At 34.4% G+C, this 18,639-nt stretch overlaps 1 protein-coding gene across 3 annotated transcripts in view; it reads right to left on the bottom strand.

The window, feature by feature from the left end:
- Positions 1-3,630: 3,630 nt before the first annotated feature.
- LOC134751900 (sperm surface protein Sp17) overlaps positions 3,631-18,639 on the bottom strand; it is a 185,696-nt gene continuing 170,687 nt past the window's right edge. For all 3 annotated transcript variants that reach the window (XM_063687451.1, XM_063687452.1, XM_063687453.1), the window contains 2 exons: positions 9,376-9,482; positions 3,631-4,899 (listed from right to left, as the gene is read on the bottom strand). In XM_063687451.1, coding sequence (XP_063543521.1) covers positions 4,792-4,899; positions 9,376-9,482 — 215 coding nt within the window. In that variant the 3' untranslated portion in view covers positions 3,631-4,791. The remainder of the gene's footprint in view (positions 4,900-9,375; positions 9,483-18,639) is intronic.

The raw sequence follows: 18,639 nt of genomic DNA, 5'->3' as shown, positions 1-18,639 counted from the left end.
TTTGATAATTGATTTTATAGTAATGATTTCTAAACATTGATTAGAAATGTATATTTAGTTAAAATGTCAGTTGCGGAGGCCATCATGGGTGGGATGGTAGTTTTAGTATGTTTACTTGTATTGTGTAATTTTCACAGTGTTTTATGTGATGAAAATAGAGAGGTAAGAGATTAATATCAAATGTACCGTAATTTTCCATTACTAAAACACTTTTTTTACCCTATGTACAAATAGAAAGTACCTAAAAATATTTTAAAACGCTGATGCCGTCTTAATTTTTATATGATATGTTATATTAATGAAAATTTGTTTGTTAATAAAAGTAGTGTAAATATATATTTTTATTAGTAATGTAAATAAATATAATATATGTAACGGAATTTTGTAGATAAAACGGGATTTCAAAAACAATCTGCGAATGAAAACATGTCCTGAAACTGTCAGTCAAAATCCAAAGCCTAATAATGCAAAAACCTTAATTAGTAAACCAATAGAGCCAAACGAAAACATTTTTCTACAACCTACAGATAAAGCTACGGTTTCAACTAATGAAAGAAATGAACCAAGAGAAGTAAATAACATACTTATCGATATAGCTACTATTGCTCATAATAAGAACAATACTAGCGGAATTGAAAAAATCAGACACTTGGTGGATGAAATAGCCAAGCGGAATGAAATGAAATACAATGTTGAAGCAAATGGTATTATATCTTCGAAAAAAGAACCATCTGTTACTAATGCAAAAACAGTTTTGAGGTACATTGAACCAATAAATCACATCGAAACAAAAGAAATGGTTAACATTTTTTCACCTAAAAAAACCTACAAAAATTTCGAAAAATGACCAGCTTGTAACTACGAATGAGAAAATAGTTTTGAAGCATGCACCAATAAATGACATCGAAACAAAAGAAACGGTTGACATTGTGTCTCTTAAAAAACCTACGAAACTCGTAACTGAGAATGCGAAAATAGTTTTACCAATAAATGACTTCAAAACAAATGAAACAGTTAATATTATTTATTCTAAAAAACCTACAAAACTTGCAAAAAATGAACAGCTCGTAGCTAGGAATGCCAACATAGTATTTAAACATGTTGAACCAAGAAATAAGACTACAAAAAAAGAAACCGTCCTTAATTTTTTTGCTAAAAGACCGATAAATGATCATGAAGATATTGAATATACAAAAGAAATAAAACCACAGGAACCAGTCGCAAATATAAGAAGGCACGATGGCGATTTATCGGACTATAATGGCGACAGAGCAAACACTGCATCAGAAGGTATTAAGAATTGTTTTTCAATTCAACTCTAGTTTTGTGGCCGGGTGGTCTAGTAGTCAGGACGTTAGCCGCGTAAGCTGAAGACGCGGGTTCAATTCCCGCCTCGGCCACCGGTGGACTTGGTCACTTTTTCTTTAGTGTATGATATCTATTTCAGTTTGTTGTTCAATTGTTGGTAGCTATTTTTTTTTCTTCTGTTGCAATATTTTCCCATTTAGTATGCAATTAATCCAATAGGGAACGTAAACTCATTGTAAATGTTTTTACAATAAGTTAAGGATATGCAACTTTGCTATGGAATCCTAAAAAGACGGACTTCAAAACTTTGTAACAGCAAAGACTAATAGCATTTGTAAGCAAATTTTACGATATGATAATTTTTTGCTAATTATTTTAAGTTGTATTTATAGATTTTTATTTAATTTTGTCTGACTAAAGAATTTGGCCTTGTGATTAATTCCTATGTTTCTTTTCTAGTAACGCTGGTTTGAATATAAAATTAAACATAAACTAAAGGCAAATCAAAACATTCAATATTATAAATATAATTCAAACATTATTGTAAATTTAACTTCAGTTCAAAATTTTGTGATGAAACGATTAATATTTTAGTATAGGTAATTTATGTTTAGTTTTTATGTTGTCCCTTTACCTGACCTTTGTAGAAGAATGTATTTCTATATAGTTTGGTATGTCTTGCAGGTAAGCGATGTGTTGTTAAGTTCATTCAGACATGCAACTGATATAAACAATGAACGTCGGACTTTTCTTAATCTTGTTAATGTTTTCGTATAAAACTTTAGCAAATTGTCAATATCATCTTAATTTATGAATAATATATCAACAGCCATTAATTATAATTTTAGATGAAAATCAAATCAAAATAAAAGAAGATATGTATGAAGAAGAATTATTACAGCAGCATCCAAATACTCAAGAAAATGCAAACAACTGGTACAATGGACAAAATTACAATCAAAATTATGGAAACAGAAACGCATATACAGAAAACGAGGATTTTATTGATGACAATTATATTAACGGCGATAATTATAAATACTACAATGGCAATAAGGAATACTATACTAACTCGTATCCTTTAAATCAACAAACCAGTAAAGTAAACAAAGATTGTACAAGTTATACAAAAACTACCCTTGTTAGAGACAGTGTAATAAGCGTAAAATACAATAAACAACTGGTCAAGAGTTTAAATGAAGATAGAAAAGAAATAACAAACATACAAAGTCCTGATTTTTACAGGGAATATTACAGTGACATGCAGAAGCAGTATTTAGGTTATAATGGAGTTGTATAGTAATCCATATCAAATGCTATCAATGTTAAAAATTTGGTATATGAATAAAGTATATGATACTCAAGATAAGGCTTATGACTTTCTTTTAAACATATCCTCAGTTCCTCTTTTGCATGCCAAGATATTAGATAGATATTTAAATTTTTTGCAGTTTTTTTTTGTAGGTACTTTTTGGAAACCCATGATGGTCGATGACCAAAATAACAGTCACTTTTATAGCGGAATCACTTGTGATTATTGACTATATTACGTATGATTTTGACAACCGCAAATAACAAATTTTTGATCTGTAAATTTTTGAAAAAAGAACTGTATATATTTTTGCTGTTATTTACAAGGTGGATTTGCAAGCGTCAATATTACGAAACAGCCCCTTTGTGAACCTCGAATAGTTGTCCCAATAAACCGAGAGCATGTGTATTGAAGCGTTAACAGTATATCGATATACACCGATACTCTATGTCGACTTATTCAGATCTACTCGATCCATATCTAGTGCTTGCTCAATTGGAAATACGATAGGGACATAATATATGATATTAAACGAATGTGAACTGAGCCAAGTGTCTTACTCACGCTAGACCGAGCTGTGCCCGGGCCGAGGCGTCCGACGTGTCATCTTCTATGACGGCTGATCGGTGATCACGTGGTGCTTTCCATATAAAACGAAACGCCGGCAGCTCCGGCCCGGCCCCGGCCCGGTCTGGCGTGAGATCCTTTATACCCAGTGGGTATGAGTTCTGTTTCTGTCCATTAATTACAAACACGTGTAGGACATATCTTTAGTTTTAGAAAATTCAAGTTGGATGTCAACTTCGGTTTGTTTAGGTTTAGACATGGGTCGGCAAACCGTGCGATTGCAGCTTTTCAAGTTATCCAAAAACTTTACTTTGAATTCTTAGACCACTAAAAACAACATTCGCGGCACTAGCTTCCTAAAACCTGATTTTTACTACGGCTGGCTCCTCTTAAAAGTTTGTCGACCCCTGTATAGGAAATATGACAAAATAAAACACGGACACATTATTATAGGCGAATATTAAATATTTTATTTAACAAAAATCCTAACATTTTCCAGCAAAATACAGGAACAATCAGCTGAATATAAATACGATGAGAAACAAACAAACATATAACAACAATAATTGAAAATGGAATAACAAATTGCTAAACCAAATATCTTAAAAAGTGTTAATATTCTTAACAGAAAAAAGCAGTTTCTCTCGCTAAAACTATTTAAATATCTTACTCTACATTATTCTAAAATAAAATCTTACATTTTCAACAAACATTGAAAGAACTGGAATGTTATAAAAGAAAGCAAAATGCATGAAATTCAATATCGTTTCGCGAAGTAGTGTTACCAAAAGTTTAGTAAGAAAAGACGGGACAGTTAGAGGTATATTACATACTTTATTATTATAAATAGTTCAATTCATTCCGATTTAATTCTACTCTTTGGTATTTATGAGACACGTCAACTCAATGTCAATAGAAGATAGTAAAAGGGTAAAAATTGACATAGTGATACATATGAGTAACGAATTGACATATCGTTCACAATTACTCATTATATAACTAGTAAACGGCTCTCTGACTCCAACCACCCAAATAACAAAAAATAATCAAAATCCCTCGCTCTACAAGCTTTCTTTAACTTTACTTAGTTTGGGGCTAGGTCGATTTTTGTATGATTGTCCCCAAATATTTTTTCATTAGTAAACAGCCCACTGAACCTGAAGGTCAATTCCTGCAAGCTATACGTAGATGAGATTAAAATACTCGAAATATAATTGTTTGTAGTTGTATGTAGTTAATGTCGTTAGCAGAATGCTCTATAGGATTTAAGCTCGATAAAACCCGTAAAAATGTCACACTGTCGATATATATTAATTAGACTAAGTTACTTTTTCGCCGTTACCCTCAATTTAAACCCCTTTTCGAGTATTCTTCATAGTATTTTGTGTCAGTGTGTTATTATTTTATTTATAAAAATCCTTAAAGCGAGTAAAAACTAAGACAGACTACGTAAGCTAGAAATCGGAAATTGACCTTCAGAAAACTGAAATACATCTACAATAGGACGTTAAAGCTACACAAAAGCTCGTCGAAGAGAGTTTATAAGAGGCAGTGGTTCAGGAGAAAGTAAAGTCGAGACTTGAAGCCAGAGACTCATGGTCACCTTAGTTGGGGACGTCCTTGCGGACTTTGTGGCCGCGGAATGAGGCCTGTATTTTGGTGGCTGCCTTGTTCAGGTTGGGATCGGTGAGGTCGATCTTTTCTATGTCTTCCTGTAAAGAAAATGTCCGGTTAAAAAGTGGGATTGGATACCCTGATAATGCTTTGAAAAATGTTTATCTAAAGATCTAAAACAACCATATTCATCCCTCATTACAAATTCAATTTAAAGTTAAGGAATGGGATGTAGTTGTTAATATCATGTTAGGCCATTTAAGAAATCAATTAACTATCTAGCTTCACTGCTTCCTGTATACACATGTGTGTGTATATCTGTGAGTGAGAGAAAGAATGTATGTGTTAGAACCCGTGTTTTGTAAATTTCTTTTAGAATGCTTTCGGTTTCCGCGTAGATTAAAGTGTTCAGCGATTCGTGAAGTTTTGGTTTTTTTTGTTTCGTGGTTAGCTTTTTAATTTCCAATTCTTGCTTACATTCGTTGTAGATGAAAGGGTGAAAATGTGATTGTGGCAAGGGGAGTGAACTACTAGAAGATTGGGATATATGTACCATTTTCAACCAAAAGGGTATTTATTGTCGCTTGTCAGTAAGGCCCTATTTCCATATAGCTTCAATTAGAAATCAACCTTATCAACAAGCGACAATGTGGTACCTTTTGGTTGAAAACGTCACATATGTTACAGGTAGGCACAGACAATCAAAGCTCTTTGTCTCATATAAAATTAATTTGCTAGTTCATTCAATTATTCATTCAATTATTACTTTCATTCAATTAATCAATTAATTTTTTTTTGTTCATTGAATTAATGCTTTGTTTCTCTAGTTCCGTATCCAAAGGGTTAAAACGGAACCCTATTACTAAGGCACGTATCTCTGTATCTCATGAACCGCGATAGGAAGACAGTTGAAATTTTCACAGATGATGTATTTCTGTTGCCGCGATTGATCGATTGATTGATTGCTATAACAACAAATACTAAAAAGTACGGAACCCTCGGTGGGCGAGACCGACTCACACTTGGCCGATTTTTTTCAATTAGTACAAAATGCTGGTATTTAATTCTAGTCCTAGTATTTCTTAATATCTCTTTAAAATTTTAAATCATGAAAATGTGTTTTAAGACCTTTTGCAATTTAAGTAAAAGCGTCTTGTCGCCAGAACTGAAGTACTTACATGTGTCATTCATTACACAAAATAATTTAGTAACAACCAAAGTTGTCCATTCTCATAAACGAAACATGGATAACAACTTCAAATCCCAGGTGCAAAATGAAGTTTAATATAAGTACTTACACAAAGCAGTTCAAATTAAGTTATCCTCAATTAAGGTAAGTTTCTTTGCAACTTCGCTAAGTATTTATATACCTACCTACTTTCCAACTGGAATGTTAACGAATCTCTTAGGATTACGCCGTTTTTATCTTTTGTGTTTATTGTTAAGTACCTACTTATTTCAGATACCTAATAGTTGTAACAATCACTGACCAAAATCATCAGTCACGATGAACACGAGCGAATGAAGACTAAATTGCTCGTAAGTAACAGGCGATCAACAGGTTTTTTTCGCCAATTCAAGAAGCAATCAATCTTTGCTTCACTTTTTGTACCCATGTATTAAAAAATTGCCGTTTTTCGGCTACTTAAGAATAAGAATAGAATAATTCAGTTATTCATGGCAAACTACATTTCATAAAAACGTATTACAAAAACCTATATATATATATATTTAAAACTATACATGTATATTTAAAACAAAATGTATATAGATTACCACGAAATGGTCCCGCCTCAGCATAAACTAACTCTAAAGTCAGCGCTGATCTTCCGGCAAGACCATTTGTGGGCCAAGAACGAAACCGTACAACACGACCTTATCTATCCGAACGCCATCTAAAACGTCATGATGACTTATAAGGCCATGACTTATCTAATTAGGTAGCTAAAGGGGCCCATTGACTATCAGTCCGCCGGACGATATCGACCTGTCAGTTAGAACAAAAATTTGACAGTTCCGTACAACTGACAGGCCTATATCGTCCAGCCCACTGACTGGGCCCCTTAAAATATAGCATCTTATAAAAACTGGTGACAAGCTGACAATGCAATATTATGAGCTAATCTGATGCTCAAGATTAAACACCTATGACCTAAAACTATCGTGAGACACTAAGCTAATTTTAAGGTTTCACTCACGTGATCGCTGTATGCATTGTTAGTGCTTGGAAATGGAGACCTAGGCTCTCGGTATATGTCGCGCGAGTGACTAAAATCACGTAAGTGAAACGTAAAATTAGGTTATTAAGACTAGGATAAAACAATGCATTAAGGAAATTATTAAGGAAAATGTATGCAAATGTATATAATATTATATGATCAAATTTATTATAGCATAACAAATAAGTAGATTAACAATAAAAAGTAACCTAAAACTAAAACTACCTACAAAACTAAAACTAATACCTAAAAAAAAACCTAAAAATCCACAGGTTATTTAAATATAGATTTTTAGTTTTTTTTAGGTATTAGTTTTATGTAGGTAGTTTTAGTGCAAATGTTAGTTTAATGAATATTATACATTTATTGAGATATACAAACATTGTTGGTAAATTAAATATAAGCTTGTAAAATGCTTAGCGTTTAAAAAATAATTAGAACTGTTTTACACATAATTAATTAATTCCTATGCAAGATTGGTATAATAGGACCAGAGTACAGAAATTCTCGCAATTAATTATTCTTATTCAAATAATCACAACCACTAATGACAGAAATTAATCCTAACTATCAATCCCAATTTGGCTGCTAATTCTACCAAAAACGGCCAGCCATTAATCTCATTCACTATTGAGTGCGGTGTTGTGTTTCGTAGAAATCCCCTGGGCCATGATTGGCGGGTGATACGGGCTTTTAGACAAATTGTTTAGAATTTTAGTGGCCTGGTTTAGGATGAACCTGGTTGTATCCCTACGGATTTAGGCCTCGTGTTCTCAATGGATTTTTACAGGAATATTCTCAGTTTGGTTAGAAGAGATAGCTCTCTGGGCGATTCGTGTTATTATGAAATCGATTTTCTATTTAGAATCCCTACTTATTTCAGTCTTTGTTACAACATACTATGTACATAGTCCAACGTTTGGAAGAAGATACAAATGAAGTGATGGTATTTTCCATATAAAATTCTAAACTAGTAAGTTTAATTGTTATAATTGTAACAATGAAATTAGAGTTTGTTTCAGTCAATTTAATTCGTACGGGAAAATATAATAGGAAGCTTCAATCATGAATGAGAGACAAGTCAAGATCACAGACATCGCAGTAGACTTATAGGTATGTGGATTAAACAAAACGATGTTGTGGAGATCTTTAGGGGAAGCCTTCGCCCATAAGTAAACATAGGTAATTCTACTGATATGGAACGCTTACTTGCAAACAATGACGTCTTATCGGAAATGACGTAATTTATTGCGCAGACAATTTTAATCCTGTTAAGGATAAAGGCAGTTTTTAATATAATGGAATGGGATGAAAGTCGCGAAGAAACAAAAGTACTAATACAAAGGATTTACTTCTATGCTGGGCTAAATTTTTAAACAACTGTACAGCTTGATAAGAAAAAGCAGTATAACAAATTTGGACTGGAAATTCCCGAAACCACATTACGGCCACAAATGTCAGTCTATATATTTTTCTCGATAAAATTATCTTTTTGATATTTTCTTGCTGTAATGTCGCGATGCAACCTTGCAGCAGTGATGCTGGGCTAGTCTGAACCGAAATGGTACCTTGACTAAGCTAGTTTCTAACACAGAATTTAATCCCATGGTTACCGACTTCTATCGAACTATTGGAAGATGGAACAAAAAAATCTCTTAAGTTCTGTCTGAAGAAGAAACAGAATTTTCAATTTTCAATTTGGAAATAATTAATAATATTATACATACTACATACATATGTTTATGGTTAACATTATGTAACCATATAACTGCGAATAAACCATTTGTTGTTTGTTTGTATTTGTAATTACTAAATTATTTTTCAACAAAGCGTTTATATTCAACTAATACACTGGTTTTAACATTACTGTGATTTCAGTCCGTTTCTTATATCAGCAACGTCTCGGCATTAACTCAAATCCTCGGGGTATTTTTGGTACAAAACGAATAAAAAGGCATTTTTTTTTACTTTCCGCCATTCCATAGTTATTTTTGTTTAAATACGGGCATTATTTTAAACTTTCTAAAATGATAAAGGTCATTCAGAATTAGCTTATTTCCAGCAAGTTCGTTATTTGATATTGTTTGGCATTGAACTTATTAAACGGTACCTTAAGGAAAATATTGATTACTTTATTTTAGATATCTCTTAAACTATTTGGTAAGAGGAATATAAAATAAGAGGCATATGTATGCTACGTTTATACCACGCAATCTAGTTCTAATTTAATGACCATAGATATTAATGATGTTGACGATCACAGTGATGATGTTAGTGATAATAATAATGATGACTATGATTACATTGATGGTAACAATGACGTTAATGATGATAACGATGCCGATGATAACTAACCTTATCTTGCAAATCCTGTAGTTCTTTGTCCTTCTCCGCCTGGGTGACTTTGCGCGCCTGATGGCCGCGGAAGGACGCCTGGATCTTTGTGGCGGCGCTGCACAGGTCTGGAACAACAGACAGACATACATAAGCAAGAGGATATCAAAACAATGTAATATTTGCGACCATGTTATTAAACATCAGATCTTTAGCCATGTACTTCAATACAAATTACTCCTCACTGATCTTCACTTTCATGATTTTTACTATTTATTTGAACGGGACCTAAAATCCCATGGCACTTCACAAACCAAAATCAGTGTTGTGTTGACCGGGTGATATCCCTAGCATAAAACGTTTAAATTGGTAAACAATACCAAGTGCGGGTAGGTCGAAGGAATCACGCTGCTAGAAGATGTTGATGTCAACTTTAGGAAGTCTTTCTCTGAGATCACAGGGACAATACAAATACAAATAGTTTATTATCATAAAGGTTGTTTACATGTGCATCGATATATCCATCAGACTCCAAACTAGGCTGAGCCTGTATCTTGGAAGTCTGCGAGAGCGATTGTCAATTATTTCCACATTATTATACATTGCTTAATACTAAAAGTAATTACTACAATACAAGCTAAATAATACAGAATAACTAAACTAAAAGATCTAAACATGTTATACTAAAGAATGCTGTTAAGTATACGCGATTAAGTCCCGTTGCAGTAAATAATAACAAGTTATCTATCATCTGTATCCATTATTATTATAGGTGACTGATCACCTTTAATATTAATTTAGATGGATGATATTAGGATGAACTAACTATATAGTATGTATATAATATGAATAAAGCGGACAACGGCTTTATTCATATTATTACATTTTTTTTTTTTGCTTTTAAATAATTCAATTGAGTTCATAAACAATTAACTAAACTAAAACTACTATAAAACTAAAAATCTAAATCTAAAATGGGCCCCCGTGGCATGGTGCCGAGGATGCTGGATGAACTTATACATTGCGTTCGAGAGTTTCAACAGTGGTTACCTACTTATGAGTACGTCTGAATGTCTGCCAAGTTAAACCAGTTTGACAGCACTGGCTTCCCTCGAATGCGGCTAACCCCAAATTGCCGGGACGAGAATCATAATCGTTAAGTGTAGCAATTTTTATTTGAAAGAACAAAAGCATTCTTTGTATGTCGCAGTCATGTTTAAAATCAGCAAAGCAAAATGCACGTTATATCGTATTGTGTGTGTATGGTGTCAGCTGGTGCTCGTAAAACGCATGTTTAACCTCAAACGCCACAGTGTGGCTAGACGACACAACCTGCCAACTTTACTTATAAGTATTGTGCACTCATGGACAAATTTAGAGGAACGCAAAAAAAAAAACGTTTAAATAAAAAATAAAATTGTCTAATTTAGATTTCAAAATCTATATTGTGTTAGTTTATTTACATTGAAACTTAAAAACTAGATGTTAGTAAGTACATGTGTACATTTATACATAATTAAAACAAAAAAAAACAATCACAATCTCTTCATTGGCCTACCCGTCACAATATTGACCCAATATTTTAACATTGGACAGTCAAGGCGTCCAGTAAAGTTACCTCAGTTTACGGCACCTAACGTTATTGTTGATTGCACTGAGGATGGTCCTCTGGAATAATTACTAGTTTTGAAATAACGTTAGGTGTTGTAATCCAGTGCGGTAAACTCAGGTAACTTTAGTCCACAACTAACAACTGGTCCAAATTTCCAGTAAAATGTGCATAAATATTTTTCAAATTATGTTGAGTACCTATATAAATTAGAAACAGCATTAGTATATAAGCAAATCAAAAAGGCTCGTTAATAATCAACGTTAAAAACTGGATCATAGTTGTATTAAAGGACTATAGTTTACGGTAATTATTTTTTTTTTCACCTCAGCAGCTCGAACAAGCCTACTTTCTTCACTCCCTGGAGTGAGGAAAGTGCGACCTTCCTCACTCCAGGGAGTGACGAAAGTGCGACTTTCCTCACTCCAGGGAGGGAATCAATGTAGCTATTTAATTTAGTGAAGGCCTTGAACTTTTTTTTGTCTGTATTATTCTGTGTAATTCGAAATACATTTTAACCTTTAACATGTTCTCACTACTGAGGTGAAAAATTATATGTGCAACACGAGAGCAAAGTTATTTTACATCTCGTGTTTTTGAGTCCCTCGCTACGCTCAAGATTCTAACTTAGAATCGCTCGCTTCGCTCGTGATTCAATTATAAAATCTTTCGCTTTCTCGGGACTCAAAATAAACACTCGCAAGAAAAACCAACTTTACTCTCTTGTTGCACAAATAACTATTGCGTTCCTCTAAATTTGTCCATGAGTATATTTTGACAGTGAGTGTGATTTCATTTTGAATGTTATGCATGATTTAGGCTAAGTTATTTTATTATATACAATTTGCATGATACTTGTATGTTAATTAGCATTAATGTAGAATACGGTCAGGACGATGCTTGTGCGGATTACGTTTGTGTTTTGACGAAGCATGTGGCGGATTACGTGTTTGATTATGTTTGAATAAAATAAAGTGGATTAGGAATAACATTACTTAATTTAATTAGGGGACATTTTTGGCCTGCTTAATTTAGAAAACTAGGATATCTCGTAAACTACGCGTTAACTTCATGTAGACATTTTGCTTCTATTTCGCCTATATTTTTAATTTCAATCAAGCCGCGGAATCTATCCATAAGCACCTTTTTGGATTAGAGCCGACCCTGTATACTATACACCCTGTATTGACTGAAAACAAATAAATTGATATCACTTAATTGAATTTCAATATTCTCCAGTTGCCAGTTTAATGAAGACTGAAAATGACGAAAAGCAACAAAATACCGACATCAGAATATTTAATAAAGGCATTCCGAGCCCAGAACGTGATTAGACAGCTTCGCTTTCGTTATTAAATTCAATATTGTGATTCTCCCAAATGTCAATCAAGATTTCTAAGAATTAATGTTCGAATAACATTTTGATACATATTTGGGAATCGAAAGGTTAAAACGAGCTTTATTTAGTTCGAAATTAAGCCTGAAGAATCGGCCATTATTATCCCTTGGTTCGGATAATCATAGTCCCCACGTTAGGTATTTCCCATCACGGAACAATGGTGTTCCGAACCTTTGGAAGGCGTGCGCGGAGCCGAAGCCAACACGTAGATGCCATTTTGACACTTTAGTGAAATGTAAGGGGTACACCGAGCGGATGCTGCCCTTGTGAATGAAGTAGGTTATTGGGTAAAAGCGATGGACTAAGTACTGAGCTATGGGATAAAATACCGGACGCCTGCCTAATAAAACGGTATGCAATTTTATTTATTAATTACTTAAGTAGGTATAGTAAGTTAATGCTTTTTGCCGCATTAGTACACAGGCTACCTAAAGCTAACTCTGCACCGTGTTTGATAGAACAGAGTGTGCAAGTGTTTTTTGTGATGGTGACTGGAGGCTCTTGAAAATTTGTTCTTGGGTTATGGGTGTTTTTTATGCATCCTAAGTATATATTTATCTTAAATAGGTATGTATTTCGTCGATGACCGGTGTAATATTGTCCTCCAAAGCGTTTATTGTTTATTTATCTCCATACTTGCTTATATCATGTGTGACTGCGTTAAATCATGATTTGTTTCATTATTAGAAAATTACATTACAGAATATTTGGACATCAAAATGTAACTGGCTAGCCTAGGCTACTCTTTAACATCTTTATTATGTTGTGCCTATTTGAGTACAGACCTACCCTAGTGTTAATTTCATTCGATGGCGTGACGAGTACGCATTTGCGTTAAGTGTTTTTTGAGTTTCCAAATCGTCCCGCTTGGCGCGCTGTTCAAGATCCCGTACAAAAATAGATATAACGCAAACGCTATATCTATTTTTATCATCGCTATCAAAAAAATTCACTATGGGGTTCAGACTTGTTAGCATTTTCCGTTTTGAAATGGCAGACGTTCAAAAGTTTTTATTTCAATCGCGGTACCTTGATTGTTGCCTTTTCTGTTTTCTCTTATTTAATTGTTTTGAAAGCGAGCCAACGCAATGTCTTTAATACATTTGCTATTTCACTTGCCTGTTTTTTTTTTTGCATAGAGTACCTAACTATAATCCATATTAAGGTCATGTTGGGTACGGGTCTCCCTACATATGTGGACGCGGAAAAAGCCGATAGAAAAATAACCTTTATGTCTGCGCAATAAGAGCGAAAGAGGTGTCGGCACGTCGGCAGGCGTCGGCCGATGCGAACCAAGCCGAATGACAAATTTTTCACTCTTATTGCGTAGACATAAAGGTTCTTTCTATCGGCGTTTGCCGATTCCGCGTCGACATATGTAGGGAGGTCTCCCTAAGAGGAACATTATATCTCAGAGCAAAATAAACAGTATGAAAATTTGCTTTAAATGTTTCTCGTCACAATATTTATCTTACCCAATCTACCCTTAAATATTACCAGTGGCTCTGTGAGCTGTACCACGCTAGGATTTAGAGTAAAACATCCGGATATACGAAAGCGTTTTTGCCCAAGCTAGACCCTCGCTAACGCTTGGTCATCGAATTCAAAAGTTATATACATATACATTTACATAGTAACTTCTTTATATATTAAACAACAAGCCGAATGCCTTACAAAACACGATCAGAACTAAATTAATTACCTACCTACATACCTATAAGCCACGGACGTCCACTGCTGGACATAGGCCTCCTCCATAGACCGCCACCGGCAGGCGTGGCTTACTCCGCGATTTCGTCGCGTCGCTACAAGTACATGCGGCCGACACCAAAACTGGTATCTAGCCATAGTAGTTGCCGCGCACCGCTACGGAACGATCGACTGTTCGCGCTTGCGCCACCTAGCGGTCATATCTGTCGTAATAGACGCGTTTTGTTCGAGTGAATCTTCTGTATCTAGTACTATTATTTATAGGGATAAGCTCGCCTTTGTACCTAAATTTATATGAATTTCATGTTAACAATTTTTGTTTTGTACAATAAAGTGATTTACTACTACTACTACTACTACTATTATTTATTCTGTGCCACCGGAAGCAATTTCTAGCATATTGCAGCCACAGGCACCCAGCGACGCGAACTAAATTATTTATTTATAGTCTGCGCTATAATTAGTAATTAATTTATCTGAAAACCTGCTTCACTGAAATAATTTTCGAATACCCTTTAAAGCCAACATTGACATTTTCCACACACGCCCAATAATGAGTCGATAATTTTACATTTGCGGCGACATTGGCGTGGGCGTTGTGATAAATAAGTCCCAATCAATTTCGTGTAGTTAATTATTACTGTAAATTTAATTTGAGTTGAATATGTGTTGATTTTCGAAGCTGAATTTATTGTGCTGAAAGACAAGTCAGGCAGCGAAATTAAGCTGTATGAAAGCGGCAAACTGTAATTGGTATCATATTTTAAGTATTTGAATATCGACAAGCAAATAAGCAGGAATGTGATTAAACCTGTAGGCGGCATTCATAATTTTATTCTCTTTTCCATTTTGAATTTGATATGTTTTCTGAAAGAACTACGTATTTGTATGATTTGATGTACATTGTACATATATATTTTTAAATCAAATTTCTATAAAGAAAAGTACCTACTGTATGTAATTGGATGAATTCTGTAGTAATTTAAATTGTATTTTTTTCTTATGTACATGCATGTTAATTATAAGATGTATTGTTTTGAAAAGATGTGTAACGAAAATAATAGAATTTCCTTAACAACATTAAAATGTTAAGTCTTCCCCGTTGTCTGATACGGCAAACTCAATTCAGGCGAAATTCACTTTGCCCTATTTGCGGTCCTATGTTAACTTTGTAGGAAAAACTGCATTGGAATTTCAACCATTATAACTTGAAGTAGAATTTGTAAGTTTCAATAGAACAAGTAAAGACTGTTTTTAATATCAGGCGGCCCAATTCGAACAATGCTTATAAGATGTCACAACTATGACGCTTATAAGATGTCACAAAAGTGACGTTTTTGGTTAAAGAAATGTCACTTTTAACACTGACAGATCGGTATCGTTTCGCTGTGACATCTTATAAGCATTGATCGAATTGGGCCGATATTTTTCTACACAAATGTCGGGATCGAGAGCGGTAGTCTGTATATCCTCCTAAAGCCCTCCTACCTATAGGTACCTCTTCAGATAAAATTTAAATCATATTCAATTGGAACAGTCGCTATTGCTTTGTTTCGTTGAATTTTCCAATAACGCATAATGAACTCTATTTCCTATACTATAGGTTCAAATTTCTGTGACAAATTTTAGATTCTTCATTTGTATGGCTGGGCCTTAGGAGGCTATGCTAATTTTGCACCAACTTGAAGAAAACACAGCGAGGGCGTGTCGTTATAAACGTTTTTAGGGTTCCGTACCCAAAGGGTAAAAACGGGACCCTATTACTAAGACTCCACTGTCCGTCTGTCCGTCCGTCAGGCTGTATCTCATGATGCGTGGTAGCTAGACAGTTGAAATTTTCACAGATGATGTATTTCTGTTGCCGCTATAACAACAAATACTAAAAACAGTTGTATGGGAGCCCCACATAAATATTTAAGTGGGGCTCCCATACAACAAACGTGATTTTTATGCCGTTTTTTGCGTAATGGTACGGAACCCTTCGTGCGCGAGTCCGACTCGCACTTGGCTGGTTTTTTCATACAAACTTGACATTAATGATGACATTGACACACTTTGTCATTGCAAATGCCATGCAGAGTAATCTCAGGCCGATTCTTTTCATATTTTATTTAAGTGTATGAATGAGACAGTGGCATGCCTATGTAGCGATGTTCCGCTCGCACACCGGAGCACTGAGGGCCCACCGCGAACCACGTTCGACGTGTTGCTTCTCTGTCGCACTTGTAAATTCGTACGTAAGTGTGACAGGGTTCGCGGTAGGCCCTCCGAACTAAAAAGAACTTATTAACTTGGCATTTTAATGTATGAATGTGCGTTAAATGCCATTGAAATAAATTATGTGCAAATACGAGCTGAACTTTAAATGACAAATGTTTTAAAATACAGGGTGATATTTTTAAATGTAAAGGGCAGTAGCCAAATCCCGTGCTACGTCAAAATGGTCACGAGAAACCTTATCTAACTTTTTAACTAACAATGATTGGCATTGTCATTGACAGTTGAAAAAATGTGCTGTTAACAAGGAAATCATCAGTTTTGACTTTATTTTTTAATCCATTTCTTTCCAGGTTCAAAAGCTCCTTAGGGTATACTACTGCTGTACAATATTAGAATAAAATAGGCTATAAATAGGTCAGAAAGTAAAAGTTGAGAGCTTTTATATTTCAGCCCTTATAAATTATTTACAAGTAAAATCCATTAATCGGTTATCTTTGCGCAACAAAAACCATAAATGAATTTAAAGTTTAAACACCAACACAGTTGTTCTAATGGCCCAACGAGTACTGAACATTCTTCGGATTATAAGTGAGACCTCGAGACCCATACATATCCAATTCTCATTTATAAATGAATGAATGAATGAATATTCTTTATTTCAGACTATGTCCATATACATTTGAATTATATAAAAAATTAATATAAAATTATATAATAAATTATATTTGTTAGTAGCAGTATGAAATAAATTATTAGCCGTACAACTAAGGTTAGTATATATACACAGCATTCTATTTTTACATACAGTATATCGGCTTGCCTGTCAGCACATGTATCATATGGCAATGGTTTATGTACTGACAGTCAAACCTTGCCGCAATAGCCCTCAGGACGCTGTTAGAGCTGCCAAAAAGCCAAAAGTTATAAACTGAAATGATCATTTTATTTTATTTACCGTTTATTCTGAAATAGATTTCATATACGAAAGTGAAAGTGATAAAGGCCTCCAGTATCCAGGGCTGGAATCGAACCAGCGTCCTCTGCATTCGCATCTATCTCAAAAATTCGGAAACTCGGTCACGGGGGGTATGGGTCGAATTTTCCCGAGTATATGCTATACTTTGCATTTTTGAAGACACCTTAGGGGTGTACTATAATAACTTCGAAACGGGGTACATTTGAAAATAAACTAGAATAATTTTCTGCTATCGCAATAGTATAAGCAAGATGCTGGTAAGCGTTGCAGTACCGTAGGGGTGACCGAGGTGAGTTGTGAAAGAGGAGAGTTGTGACATCGTCGATTTTTTGCAATGTATTATTTAATAACGAGCTCGCAATAGCGCGCGTTTGTTAGTTCAAGTTACTAGCTAACAAACGCGCACTGTTGCGAGCTCGCTTACAGCTAAGAGGTTCCAAAAAATGTCACAACTCTCCTCTGTCACAACACCTCGGTCTCCTCTAAGCGTTGCCATCAAGTGCTTCTGGTTTAGAAGACATTAGTGATTGTCATAACCATCCCATTTTCTAAGTTATCCCAATCCACGTTATAAAATTGGACTGTAATTGGAGCTCATCCTTATACTAGTTCAGAGCTCGGCAAGTGGAGGAATAGCGTAAAGATCAATCAATCAGTAAACTTTCCCGCAAATGGCGGAGTTGCCGATTAACTACAAAATGCCGAACAATAGACCATGACACGGAACTGTGGGAATTTGCTTCTACAATCCTGTTGATAATACCTATTATAAAATTAAGTACGGTTAGTACGAGTAAATGTTTGACGGAATTTTAGATCAAACAATCTAGATTTTGAGGTATAATATATATTTACCTACATTGAGGTTGGATAATGTATCAACGTAAAATTCAATCACCCAGCTTCAAACATAGGTACATCGATAGCTAAAATTATAATCCTTTCTTCTGGCTTTGCCTTGGTCAAGTAAAAATATTTATGCCTATTTCTTATTATAATTATACATATTTAAATAACTATAGTTGTTGTAATAAACTAAGAAGAAAATAATAAATTTTAAGAAAAATATATATTCATCTCTATCAAAATAATAATGTGTAAAAATACCCCATAGTAGGTACAGTAATTCACTATAAGCGATATAATCCGTTTACATAGTTTTATTAAGTTAGTACCTAACTATCTCGGTAACCAAAGACAATATTAGTGTACTTATATTTAATAATATAGAAGGTTGAACAAACTTTAAAGTCTTTACTTTTCTTCCATTCTAAAACTGTCATAATTAACATCCAGCAACAATGCCGCCATTTTGAAAGGCCTGCTAACGCTTTAATGAAACTGCCAACTTGCAGATTAATGAAATGAAAA

The sequence above is a fragment of the Cydia strobilella genome, chromosome 23, assembly GCF_947568885.1.
Source record: "Cydia strobilella chromosome 23, ilCydStro3.1, whole genome shotgun sequence".
Classification (NCBI taxonomy): domain Eukaryota; kingdom Metazoa; phylum Arthropoda; class Insecta; order Lepidoptera; family Tortricidae; genus Cydia; species Cydia strobilella.
This window is presented reverse-complemented; position numbering and strand designations above follow the sequence as displayed.